The 14,714-nt window shown below is 34.7% G+C and overlaps 1 protein-coding gene across 1 annotated transcript in view; it reads left to right on the forward strand.

Moving 5' to 3' along the window:
* LOC132707197 (protein BTG1-like) overlaps positions 1–14,714 on the forward strand; it is a 62,489-nt gene that overhangs the window by 385 nt on the left and 47,390 nt on the right. Inside the window, exon 2 of the mRNA XM_060678941.1 lies at positions 438–629. Within this exon, the coding sequence (XP_060534924.1) occupies positions 508–629 (122 nt within the window). The 5' untranslated portion in view covers positions 438–507. The remainder of the gene's footprint in view (positions 1–437; positions 630–14,714) is intronic.

Here is a 14,714-nt window from a genome sequence, read left to right on the forward strand (position 1 = left end):
AACGCCGTGCCTTTGGCGAGAGACAAAGAAAGCCAGAGAGAAACTTGCCCCAGCCGCCGACGTGCCACACTGCATGTATATACAGGCTGGGTTCTTTGTTTTGGTTGGCGTTGAAAATCGAAGCGCATGTGTTTGCATTTTCGAACGGTCGCGTGCGAATTGCTTGTTTTCCGCCCATTTCGATTTACCTTTGAGTCTTACCTAGATACTACTTTTCGTTAATGAACGGCGTTTAACGGATTACATTCGTTTGACGCAAGTCAATTTTGAAAGTTGGCGTTTCGTGCCGAACACACATACCCCGTCACGTTTTGGAATTAAAATTTTCGTTGGGCGACATAGTTTTTCTAGCATAACCGAAGAAACTGACTTTGGTCGAGTACTGGTTTACGGACACGGTGCGACAACGAAAAATCTAAAATCCGTTTTTCTTGCAGATTATTCCTCACGCACGCAGTTCGGCAGTTTCGGCTAGTTTATAAATATCGATGTAAAAATCGAACGAATATGAGGGAAGAAGTATGTGCCGCGGTTAAGTTCTTCGCCTGTTTCATTGCGAAAAGTGAGACTTTCCCCAGGGAACAGCTGAGCAACTTTGAGAAACACCTCACCGATCTTCTCATAGAAAGGTAAGTGGGCGGACATTACTTTTTTGTGCTGCCTATGCAAAATTTGAGGTTAGGTTTGTTTTTCTCGCTGCCATTGAAGAAATTCGCTTGCCGAATTTCTCTCGCGATGTTTGACTTTAATGTTAGTGATGTCGTCGTTTTAAGAGGGAAATTTATCGTCCATTGGCGACCTACACGGAACAAGCCCGATTAAAAATTAGAGGTGGAATTGTTGTACGGTCTGCGTCAAGGTTCTCTTATATTCCAGCGACCGTTTGCTCCCGACTAATTTTGGAGCATTTTAGTGCGGTTTCCGACGCAATCACGGTCGAAAGTTGACCGTCTAAGCGGTAAAAGTTGCAAGAGTCGTATACAAATAGCAATTTTATGGGATCGGTTTGGGTTACGTAGAAAATGCGCATTTCTACAGTCGTCCGGCCCGTGATATTTTACCAAACGATTATAAAAAAACAACGTATTATAGTCGGTTTTTTTAATCGTTATGTTGTGGAAATGTACCCACAAAGTTTGCTTTGTATTTAAGCACGACGCCGTATTTCGACCAGACAGATTTGAGATTTCACTCCGCGCGAGGTTAAGTTTTTTGACATTTTGACGTCGCGTTTGACCTGCTTTCACGTGCTAGCGATTCAGCGGTTCTTCGTTTATCAGACGAGCGTTTTGCGCTTTAGTTTTATCTAAAACGCGAATAAGATTTACCAGTACTGTGTCACACCATACATAATAAACTCGTAACGGAGAGCAGACAGACGACCTTAAGTTTTCCTAGAATTAACATATAAAGAATAAGAGATAAAAGATAATACCTCACCCTCGAATCGGTAAAAAATCCAGTAAAGGCACTGGACGCAAACATTAAACATTTTGCTTCTCAAACAGATTAATATTTTTTCCGCAGATGTCTCGTCAAATTTTTAAATTGCCAACAGACAGCAAGCTTTCTTAAAGCGGACAAATAAAAGAAAGGACAAACGGCAATTATCGGGATATAGAGGAACTTAAATTGCCCGGGCACAACGTTGCCGGCTGTTGTCAAGGAGATTTTTTTTATAAGCATTAATTTATTAGAGGCCGTCGGTTTCATTCATTCGGGTTGTATTTTTTTTATTGTATCCCCTTGTTATGTGATATCCATTGTGGCAATAAACGCAAAAAGAGCGACAACAATGAAATCCCGACAAACTAATAAAGGACTATTACGCAAATACCCGAAAAAATTAAAAAAGTACGTCACGGGGGAAAAAAAATAAGATACAAAAAAATCGAAATAGAAATTAATGTTTTTTTTTATTAGTGCTAATTATTAACATTTTTGGTGTTGCTAGTAAAGTATGTTGAAGCAGTATCAAGGCATTAAGCACAATTTTTTTTCTGCTCTCTTCTGTAAAATTTCTAATTATACACTGATCTAACGTGCGGAAAGTGTCATTTTACCGTGTCATTTTGCAAAAATGTACTCAAAAATTGAAGGTCGCAGAAAAAGTATAGTTTGGTAAACTTTTAAATTCGTGCCTCAAATGCCGTTTACCACACTTGTTGCATAATATACTATTTGTTATTCCACAAAGTTCAACGCTACCCACGGTGGAATAAGGTACTCGTTGGTTCTGTTTAAAACGTAGGCGGTGTTGCCGGTACTAACACGTTTCGAAAATAGTATGGTCTGTTCATAGATAGAAGAAAGTGACCAATTGCTTTTGAACGGATTATCCAAGGGTCATTAACATACAATGCAACAAGATTATTATTATTAATTAAGGAAATTATTAATTAATTTATTGATTAATTATTAATTTGTAATTATTAATTATTAAATATTAATTATTAATTAAGGTAATAATCTTGTTGCATTGTATGTTATATCTATGAACAGACCATAACTATTTTGGGTTCTGCCTTTATTTTGCTAGTTTCCATTTTGTTCCACAAAACGCCAAACGCGTCGACATAACATGATTTGGTGATTCTAAGCTTCAAATGCAGCAGCAGTTTAAAGAGCTCTAGAAGCAAAAATTACAATTCTCATTGAAATGTTAAGACCTCATGCTTGCATTCATATTAAATTAATATTTTAGTTGCACTTTATTATAAATTGTACATACACAAGGACAGTTAAAAACGAGGTCAAACACAAAATTTTTGTATTTTATTAACATAACATTAATGTTTAAGAAAACAAGGAAACTCTGTATTACTGTAATATTGTAATATTTATTATAAATTCTGTATTTTATATCAAAAATAGTTAAAAGCTGATGTTTCAAACAAGATAGGAAACGCTACCTATCTCTAGTAATAATATTTTTTGACGATTTTTTGATTTAACAAGCTACCTGCTTACAAAAAGCTACTATAATATTCTTAAATATTCAAAGTACATTATGGTTTCACTTATTGCTTTTTGTTGATTTTTAGCAATCTGTTAACCTAATTAAATATATATAAAAAAATTAAACTTAACAAATATTCGCACATTTCTTTTTCGATTATAGGCTTTAAAAAGTATCCATGATAGGAATTAATTTTACTTTATTATTTTCTTCAAATGAAGGCTCGACAACACAAAACACACCACTTCTGTTCATTAAAAGCTTTTGAAGCTGTATCCGCGTTAAATACCTGTTTTGTACAGCAACATTTTTCACGTAACTGGGAACAGTTTTTATTGAAGATGGACATTTTATTTCCACAACTATGTCATCATTATAGGCATCAGGTGATGCTTCAAAAGCAGGAAACCAATAATGGCCTTCACTAAACTTCCTTCGCCGGTTTAGCAAATTGATACTTCAAAAGCTTTTGATGATGTTATTCGGCAATAGCGTAAGTCACGCCATAGGCCACGTTCACTGCTCCATTGTCTTCATAAAAGCTTTGGCACCTACACAGTGCCCAGACATTTTGGATGCTGCATAAATGGCAAAGTAATAATGGGAAGGTACATGCCAAATTTAAAAGTTCATTTTCACGAAAATACTTCAGTATTTGACTAGAGGCTCCGCATACACTGGCATTATTAATGAACTGTTCTAGCAAATTTGGATTCAATCTGCTGTGTTTTCTTTTGCACCTTACCTACCATTTTAACGTGGCCGCCGTTGTTTCAATAGTATGACGTAAGGGTGTAATTACAAAAGAGGTGCGAATAGTCGGTAAACTTTAACGTTTTTGTACGTCGCGTGAACTTCGTCGGCGAGCGTTGCCATTTTAATTTCAAGAAACGGCGTTCTGGGTGCGGGATCGCCTCTCGCATTAACCGTCATTTCGGGGATTGCCGAATATTATTTGCCTATCACGCAATAAATCTCTCGTTGGATCGCTGTACGAAGGTGCGGCTTTAAAAAACAATAACAAAGGTTTTGGTCGAAGTTTTCTTCTTTGTGCGTTTCTATCTAGATATGTATAACGTATCCAGTTTTTAAATTCGGCCATTTTGAATGAGAAAATTCCGCTAATCCAGTTTCCCCCGGATTATTCCGATGTCGCTGATGTGTTTGATTAAATAATTTACTTACGCTCGGTGGGATTTGAGGTTATTTTTTCGCCCATACCGTCAACGTTAAAGTTAAAATTGGCCCAGAATACCCGGAGTGCATGTACAATTTTTTTGCGTCCAAAGAATTATTTGAAATTGCCCATTTTTTTGGTGTTATCGTCGTCGTGTATCTAATAAACAATTAGCGGCTGTGTTTTTGACTCAATTATGGTTATTGCTTATTACGTATGCTGACATGTTTTAAATTAAATGCGATGTACCTGTACGTCGTTGAAACGCTTTTTTTTGTCTTGTTGTTGTATCGATAGTGCGTCCCAGTTAATGATTGGGATCTGCGGGTTCTGTGACATCATGCGACATAGAAAAGTTTAGAAACATTCAGATCTGGCGACGCTCCGTATCTGAGTGTATATATGTATAGCAGGGCAGTATCTTGAATTTTTCCTCGTAGCTCAGTTACTCTAACCAAAACTAGAGGTGCTATTCAAAGATCTGTTTATATAATTTTACAAGAATTAAAAAAAGTAGAGCAGCACCGAAAATTGAACATCCTGTATAATATGAAAGAACTCGGAAGGAATTCCAACTAATTACAAGGGGAATTAGAAGTATAAGGAATTACGGTGTATGCGCTTTCCATCATCCCTCGACCGGAAGAGACCAATTTGAGCTTATTAAAAACGGCTATATACTTGCATCAGAAATAGAGTGCTTTTACAACCGACCCCGTGATTAACTTTTCCTACGGTTTATTACTCCAAAACCGCAGGCCCTTATAGGACTTATAGAAATACTTCCCCTTCTTAATTTCTTATACAATAATAAACATTCAAAACAATTTGTTTAACATCCGAAGACAAATGGATCAGTTTTTTTATTTGCTGAGGTAGGTCGTCTTCTAAATTGTCATTAGGTTCGACTACCATCTCCACTTCGTCTTCAAATTCTGCGTTGTTTTCCAACAGGCGAACATATGCTTTATTCCACGGTCTCCATATTTGAAAGTTTTCGAAAATACGAGTTTCTACAAGTATTCGTTGCGGTCCATCTCAGGCAAGACCTACTTAATGCAAAATAAACATATCTCTGGATGATTTTTACCTACGAAGGTCTGCGGTTAAGGTACTGTAAAATAAAACGCCAAAGCAGTAAAAGCACTATATTTTTGGTCGTACTATACCTATGGAAATGCTCTTATAAAAACATTTTGCAGCAACACGGAAAAATTTAAGTTTTTTTGAACCGTTTATCTCGTTTTTACTTTATTGCATCGCCGTAATTGCGAAAAAAAAATTTTCTTTCGGAATATAGGGACTCACTCCAAGTTCCCTTTTTATTGCACGTTAATTCGAATGGACAAAATTGACAAAATCTTTATAATCTAACCGAATATGTTTTGATTCGGGACTTCGTGACGTCCGATATATACGCAGCCGCGACTCTCACCAAAAGAAAATTATGATAAATCGAGGACTTATTATGTAGGCATTTAACCTGAGCAAACAAAAAGCGAAGTCGTTTCACATCCACCGGGCGACCCAAAAAAAAGTTCGCAGGTTTCGCTTATTTTATGGTAACGTGCTGCTTGATCTCCGACTGAATATGTAGCCTAAAACCGATATCGACATCGAATCTCGGGCTAAAAATTATGTTGAAAATCAAACTCGGTAATACGGTTTAGGACATCATATAGCGCCAATATAAGCTTGAACACCCTGTATAACGGCGTTTCGTTTGTTTTTAGGTCGCCTTCGGCGACACGAACGTTATATAGAGAGTTGAATAGGTTTTGTCATGTGGGAATTATCCGAAACCGATCTAGTTTCTACCGTTAGTTTCACAATACGCATCTGCGCCATCTTGGTTATTCAAATGCGACAGATCTGCATACAAACCGAGCGTATTGTGGAAATGAACATGACCCGCGTTTATAATTTGAAATTGTTTTGCGAAAAAATCCAAATACCCAATAAACAAACAAATAAAATGACTTATTCCAACCGACCAAAAATTTTGGGTTTTACGAGGCAATTAATTATACGCACAAAATCGATAACATTCCTCGCGTTATCGATCACCTCCATTTTTACGTAAACAAATTATTAATAATATTTTTTAATCGATGCGCGACTCATCAATATAACTCCGTGACGTTCGTCCATATAATATATAGGGCGTCCCAAAATTAAATAAGTCACGAACGACGTCGTTGACGTTTGCGAAAAAGACTTGTGCAAATGTCTCTAATAAATTTGATAACTCAAGTTGATGAAAACAAATAACAAATTTAAATTTATCGATTTTTACTTTGTGGTTTCATAAAACGATATAAAACATAGTGCAACATATTATAATGTAGCTGCATATGATGGTTTCTGTATTTGCGCATGACGAATAGCAAACGTATCGTATGTTCTGATTAAAACTTTGTGACATTGACCGTGAATCTTGATGTGTATCATCATTTAAGCGTACCGGCACTGCGATTGATAATATTTTTTATATTTCAACTGACAAAAACATACGAATCTGTGACACTCGAAAACTATAAATGTTCCTTAGTACAAAGATTGGCTTTTAAAAATAGGTGGTTTTCACTATAAAAAGAAAGATTTTCCCCATTTTTTTTTATTATTTTAATTTTTGTTTGTTTTTGAAACTTCTGCATTATTAACACAGATCTACAAAATTAAACTTTTTGACAGATGTTTTTATTTTGAAAATTGATTTTATATAATATATAATTTTGGTAGGCTGATTTGCAAAAATTATATGCATTTATTTATATCACGTAAGAAAAAAAACGGTATTTCTAAAAGAAATTAAGTTTTTATTCAGTAAAAAGGTGGAATCCTAGTTAGAAAAATCGAAAAAAAAAATTACTCAGACTTTTTTGAGTGAAGCCTTTCGCCAGAAAGCTGCGTGGTCCGGACATTCCGCTGTGTGTTGTTACGGGCATATCCCGTTTGAACATCCAGCAGTAGTCCTCCATTATCGAGTCGTCTGGATCGGAATTAGATTCCTCTGATTCTGACCATATGACGTTTTCTAGTTTTTGTTTGGGGAGGTAGGTGTCGGTACGTCTGGTTCATGAAGGACTGGTCGAATAGTCCAGATTATTTTTTCTGTTGAATCCTTAAACATTACACGAAGAAAAATAATAATCATCACAGTGATTCCTAGGCTGTCGCTATTCCATTAGGAACATCATTGTTGCTTTGCAGAGAAATGTAGTAATAATTTCATAAAAATCCATTCGTTTTAAAATCATGCGTAAGATGGAACAAAATATTCATGCATATCAATAAAATTACATTTTTAAGTTATAGAGCGCTATAAAAAAATGATAGGACTCCCAAATATATACAAATTAGCAAACAGCTTTCAAACAGCCAAATCACTGTAGACCTGTGTAATCGAAGTCACTAAGTGACTTTGTTCAACAGGTCATTTTCTGCTGGGTAATTTAGTGAAGTAAAATTTTAAAGGATACCGTATGGGACAAATTTGTAGATATTATTTGGTGTGCAAACGTTATTTTCGACATAAAATTTTAGATATCGCTGAAATTTAGATATAGGACAATATACATGAAATATGTCTAGAATTTTCCGGAGAATCTAAAAAAAGAAAATATACATATATAAGATGTGTCATAAAAAATTAGAAAGTTGATACTTATAGTCTTTCCATAACGGATCGGCAAATTACCCATTGGGACGTCCTGTATATAGGATGTAATAATAAATAATGTAATGAATATCACGTAAAAGCGAGAGACTTATGGGAATGGATAAACTCTTGCGGAATATAGAATTTTATGCTTATGTTTATTTTCGCAAAATATGCATTTCCTTATTGCCGTTTTGATTAACCCATTTAATATTGCCATAGTTTGATAATTAACGACTAACGCAATATCGGCCCACGTACACTACAACTAGACACGTTTTGTTTTTTCATAAATAACATGTGGCGAAAATCTGCTGGTACAATTTTCTATTTCTCGCAAATGTTTTGAAAGTACTTGCACATTTATGCGGTAAAAGGCGTAAATTCGTAAAACTCGATGCATATTATCGCAGCCAACGTTGGAGGTGACGTCCGCGGTATTTGTTTTTTTTTTCTAGACGGTACGAGATCTCGGAAACCAGTGCAAAGCGTGTTTATTTCTGAACATTCCGTCATCGCGGATAAAAATTCGCCGCCGCACTTGTGACCGCGACCCTAAACAATGAATTCGGCGATTTTAGGGGTATATGCTTATCTGTTTGTATTTATTGTCCGATTAAACTCGAATTTACGTTAAAATCTACATCGACAAAATACGAAAAACATTAAACGGTATAGGTAAAAAAGCGAGGAGTAAATCACCATCTAAAACTTGCACACCCGATGTCACAGATTTCACAAAGATTTAATGATGGACTTCAGATTTAACAGATTTTACAGACATTTTATGGGTTTTCTAATAATTTGACGAATTTGACCGGGTTTAATTAAAAATATATTTACGCCACCCCTTAAGTTAACATTATTTATCTCTATTGGTTTGATTAAAAATTTGTTTTATAGAAAATGGCATGTTTAAGGCATTTAGTAAATGTTATAATAATTATTTCGTTATTGTATATTGGCCTTTTTAATATTTTAATTTGTTTATTATTAAAACATGCTTTAATTAGAATGTGCTCCAAACTCCAACGAAATACGTTATGATTTTACAAATATTTTATGGAATTCACAGATAACAAAGTTTTTACAGATTTTATTGATTTTATAGAGCTGGTAGCGAGCCATTCATAAATGTGAATTAATTATGAACTTTCATTCACTAGTTTGGTAACATTGCGCTTAAAATACGAGTGGTTGCCATAAAATACTGAAGAGTCCGAATTTACATTACCATAAACGTCTCAAAAATGTCATTTAATGATTCAACGTCGAATTGAACCAACCCATAGTATTTAGGTTATGTTTGGCTGCTTTCGTTGTTTTGATTCATAACAATCGTTATTTAGTTGAAGGAGAAAGTTACTTAACCCAGTGTACAAATTTTTCTGTTTGTATTTACTAAAAGTTTGTACACTAAAATATGGCACTTCTATGGGCGAATATCCCTAAGTAATTTAACAAAAATTTGTTTATTGATATATGATGCTAAGTATAATTACCTTCTACGGTATTTGTAATAAGAACATAACCTTGTTTTTTAATGAAAATGAGAACAACTCCTATTTCGTGGCTAACTTTGTAAATTAATTAAAGAATTCGTTTGAGGAGTAGTTGAAATCAAAGTGGGACATTACACCAGCCAGATTTTTTCGCGAACCAACTTCATGATCTAATATAGTTAGAAATTGTCAGTGTAAAAGTGTGTATTTGAAAAAATCATAGTGACTAGCTTTACATTCCATATAAACTGTAAAAAGCAATAAGACGTCTAATAAATCGAAGATTACACTCCCAACGTAAGAAATGTTTGAAACTACGAAGAAAACTTACTGTACAACATTGAAAAGGTAATAACAGGGGCAATTCGAAAAAAGATTGAAAAAGTTCCGAGAACGTGTTTGTACATTTTTTTCTAAAATTTAAATTACAATTTGTTTTGTTTACAAGTCAAAAATTAAAAAATTCTCTCTTAGAAAAGTTCGTCATGTTCACATAACAGGTATAAAAGTTGTTATGCAACACATTGGAGTTATTTAAATAAACCAGTTAGAGGAATGATGATTAGATCGCATATAATCCTTTAAGACCTGGGTAGACGAATTCGCAAAACACGGGATAGAGACTTTTTTCCACAATTTTGGCAAGGCTTTAACTTTATCCCTTATTCGAAGGGTGCGCACTCGATAAGAAATAACAGGTAAAGTTCAAGGTTGTCTAGGGCGGAGTAAGGTCCCCGCGTAGGCGGTATGGCACGTTGCTTACAAATGCGTTTACTTTACTAGTGCCTTTTTTGTTTATTTTATAAAAACGCCCATTGCATTGACAACAACAGATTTTGAAACAACCAAAGAAGTCATTATTTGATTTGGGTTTAATATCGTTATGAGATCTGGTGTCATCAAGCAATTTGTCTGTTTTATAAATGTCCAATTCGCTATACAAATTTTCTGTCTGCGTGCGACGATCATAATTAAATAAATACAATATGCGAGATGTAACGTAGGGAAAACTTTTATAATGAGAGCTTTAAAGGGTCATAAGTCAATTATGGTTTAAACGTAATGAATATTTATTATTTTATTGCCCCGAAAAAGCTACAATCGCTCCTCCGAACCGAGTCTCTCCAAAGGACAAAACCCGTCGCTGCCCTCGCTTGGAAAAACGATTCATAGGCGATATTCGCGTTATCGACGACGTCGAGATTATCTTGCGAGGCCACTTTATGGAAAAAACAATGTCGCAGCGCGACAACACCCGACAAAAACAAAACCCTGGCCCGTCGCAATAACAAAATGCGATGCGGCTACGACCACACTCGTTCTGCTCCAGTTCGGATTTAAATCTGAGACGACAGGAATTTTATATGTTGCTACAAATACTTTTACGAATTTTTACTTTTACTAAAATCCTTAGAACTAACTAATTACTAACTAAAACGTGTGTGCTTCTGTCGATTTAAACGATTTTAATCCTCTTAAGCGTTTTCCATCATCAACTGTATTTCTTTAACTTGGGAAGGAGATTTCTGTTTCATATATCCAAAAACTATAAATCATTGTAGACCACATAATATATACCACACACATACTATAGGGTATAATATGTATTCTTAACCTTTTTTTCCCTGTTCTGTTTCTCCTTTTCTCCGTTATCTGTGTCACGGATTTTAGTTCAATAACTCTCGAGGCATTTGAACTAGGCGGCTCAATTTTTGTCTCCTTTTTACATTCCACTAGATGCACAAGATGTTTGAAAATGGCGATGATGGCGATATTTTTTTTTTCGATTTTCGACTGTTTTTTGGACGTGAAACACGATAAGTGTTTGAAAGTGGAAGCTATCGACTTCATTTTTAGCAAGATTCGGCTCCATAAAATTTTATTCCCGAAAATTTTTCAAAAACGCACAGGGTGCACCGCAAATTCAAAAAAACTGAAAAATGCGTCCTAACTGAAAGACTTTGGATGTCAGTTCATTTTACATGGCGATATAGCCCGCATAAACAGCTAAAACTCTTGTATATAACGTTTTCACCTGTTGTACAGGGCATATATATATATATATATATATATATATATATATATATATATATATATATATATATATATATATATATATATATATATATATATATATATATATATATATATATACATACATACACATACGCTGTTCGAGATATTCGAAAAAATCCAAATGAAAATCACCATTTCTCGCCCTCAACCTAGACGCGATGTCGTTATTTACTATTACCGCGTACTGCATGGTTTCAGAAATCAAGTATTTTATCGGAAACCATTTACTCTAATGGAAAAAATCATGTACCAGGAAACGTGGGAGATCCAGGGCTATAAGCTCTATTTCGAACTTTATTTGAATTATTTACAGGGTGTGTCGTTTACCGGCAAAAATATCTAAAACATCCTAAACATTTCCGTTTTTGTGAGTAAATTATTGGGGATAAATGAAAAACTGCTAAAGATGCGATAATCTGATTTACAAATTTTAGTATTTAACAAATTTTGCCGTAACTTTGAAGTTCGGCGAAACATGAAAAACACTTCATACAGGGTGTATGAACAATAAAATCGTATCAATTTTGAGAAAGTTTCGTAGTGGTCTACAGGAGCACGATAGAAAAACAATAAAATCGCATCGATTTTGCGAAAGCTCCGTAGTGGCACACAGGAGCACGATAGAAAAACAATGTCTCCCTGCTGCTGATTTTTCGAAAGCAATCTTGTTTTTTTCGGCATTATACAGTTCATGTTAGTTTGATGCCATTAGTACCGCTTACTTCTATCCACAACTTTTCTTCAATATTCCTGTAGCCTTTATTAAAACGAATTGCATTTTTCTATTTATTTGTTATTTTTTTAAATTTAATCCGACGAAGAGGAGCGGCGAAGCCGTGCGGCCCCCGCGTCAAAAATAGCTATCGCGACGCGGGCATTTGCCGGTCCTGACCCGGGGTAAATTTAGAAGACAAAAGAAAAAGAAACATTTACGGGAGTCCTCCTAAATTCTTTGCCTTGAGACGTTTCCAGGCGGCCGGTTTCCGTTTGGATCTTAATAGCGTCGGAGTTTTATCAAAAAGTATTTATTTATATAACAAAATTAATGTTGTCCCCTTCAAAGTATTGCCTTTAGTTCTTACAGCGATTTTTTCTTCTTTTTCTTTCTTGGGAACAGGAAAAAGTCGCAGGGGGTCATATGCGGTGAATATGGTGGTTTTTGTTTTTGACCAAAAAGTTTCCCACAATTCTACACGTTTTCTTCGCATTGCTTCCCGCAAACGAAGCATAACTTCAAGGTAATACTGTTTATTAACCGTGCAACCTTGTGATAGGAACTCTCGATGTACTACGCCACGACAATCAACGAAAACAGTAAGCAAACCCTTGAGATTTGATCGAACTTGACGTGCTTTTTTCGCTGTTGGCGATTATGGGTTCTTCCATTGGAACGACTGGGCTTTGGTTTCGACGTCATAACCATATACCCATGATTGACCAGTTATGACTTTTTTGAGCATTTCATGATTATCATTGAGCGACGGTCATTTTGTTCAAAATTAAGCAGTTTCAAAATTAAGCTGGGGCGTTCAGAGCGAGCTTCGTCATCGGCGTCTTCTCGGCCATCTTGAAACACCTTGTACCACTTATCAACATTTTTTTTCCTCGCCATATGCCGTTGTCGGCGTTTCAGTTATTTTGCAGCATTGTATCCCATTTTTTACACAAACGTTTATGTAAATTCATTGTTCAAATTTGTACGTTTCTGTCGCACAAAAAAAAGGTAAACTTGCAAACTGGCTGAAATTGTGAGCCATGGACATGTGTATCAACGTAACAAAAAAAAATATCGAAGATCGAGTGTAACACACCGCGTATAAGTAATAATAACTATGATTACAAGTAGATACTTGTATTTCCTAGTAGATTTCTATATTTTTATTTCTTAAGACGCGTTTTCCAAAGTATTAAACAAATATAAAGCATCTAAAAAAAATCGCTAGAATTATTTTAATCCGAATTTAATAGCTGTGCTTGCCATAGCACTTACACATAAATTTGAATAGCTGAACCTGAATAATATAAAATTATTCCTTTTGGTTAATACATTATACGATAGTGATAAACCTACTTTTGAGATCGTCCATGTTAAAAATATTGTAAAAATGAAGGTTCAAATTCAGTTAAATGCGCAATTCAAAACGTAGAATTTCTTACGAACACTTTAAATATCATTAAAAATCATACCTGCTTACTAATTAATTATGGATTTTGGCTATGAACCTTGCTTTTAAAATTATCGCACTCGTAACTAAAATGGCGTTTATTAAACTTTTGCACAATAGATCGACCATTGTACATTTCTAAAACAAACAAACTATACATCATGCTTTTAACTATTCTTTGTTTTAGTTGTTTTGTTAAATTCCTGCACGTCATCGGTCAATCAAAAACAATAAGCAATAAATTCCAAGGTAATGCAATTCATTTCGAGCGAAAAATTCGTGCACCCATTCCGAATTAGTTAAATAACAAGAAAATCATTGTTCCGAAACGCAGAATACAGATATTCAAACGTTGTTTTTGCTATCAGGCATCCAACATTCCGCTACCAGATTTGCTAATTGCTAATAAAGAAAAAATTCTCCGATTAAAATAAACAATCGACTCTTTAGCCAGTTCTATAAGTTAAAATATTAAGGAGGCAGATAATACTTTAAATTCGGTTAAATTGTTCTCATGTCTCCATCAATCATATCGTTTTTGATCGTTGGTTTACACATTTGATTTGTTCCTTACCTGCAAACGAGTTCATTTCTGTTTACATACACTTGCTTTCTTTTTATTTTAATTTATTTTGCCCGTTGCACAAGTATTTATTGTGTTTTAATTTTTTTGTCGTTGCTACAAATAAAGATCCGTTTCTTTACGACGAACTGTATCGATATATTGTTGGGAAATGTCATTTTCTAGTTTAAGTAGTTTTATTGTTACCTAAGGAACCTTACAAAACTTTTAACAATAATTTTATAATAAAGATATCAGAAAACATAAAATAAATCTCTGCCTACCAATATTCAGAAACTAAGACTTCATGAATCCTACTGCGAGCAAGACGTAGACGGTAAGTGTAACAACTATTTTGAAAGAAATTTTTTTACAAAATATCTGGGCATACTAATTGATGAACTGTTAACATTCATACTAATTATGCAACTAGAAAAATCAGAAAAAAAGGTATACTTTTCACTAATGGAGTCCATAATGAACCATGGATTAGTGATGTGGGACACATATGCTGGGGTTTCAGGGGGCTCAAAAATGGGTTATAAAAACCATGTACTTAAAAAAAAGGGAGATACCCTACTTACTATTTGAGGAGAGCAATCAGCTTACTTT

This window comes from Cylas formicarius, unplaced genomic scaffold (genome assembly GCF_029955315.1).
Source record: "Cylas formicarius isolate icCylForm1 unplaced genomic scaffold, icCylForm1.1 PGA_scaffold_9__14_contigs__length_23061073, whole genome shotgun sequence".
NCBI classification, from domain to species: Eukaryota; Metazoa; Arthropoda; class Insecta; order Coleoptera; family Brentidae; genus Cylas; species Cylas formicarius.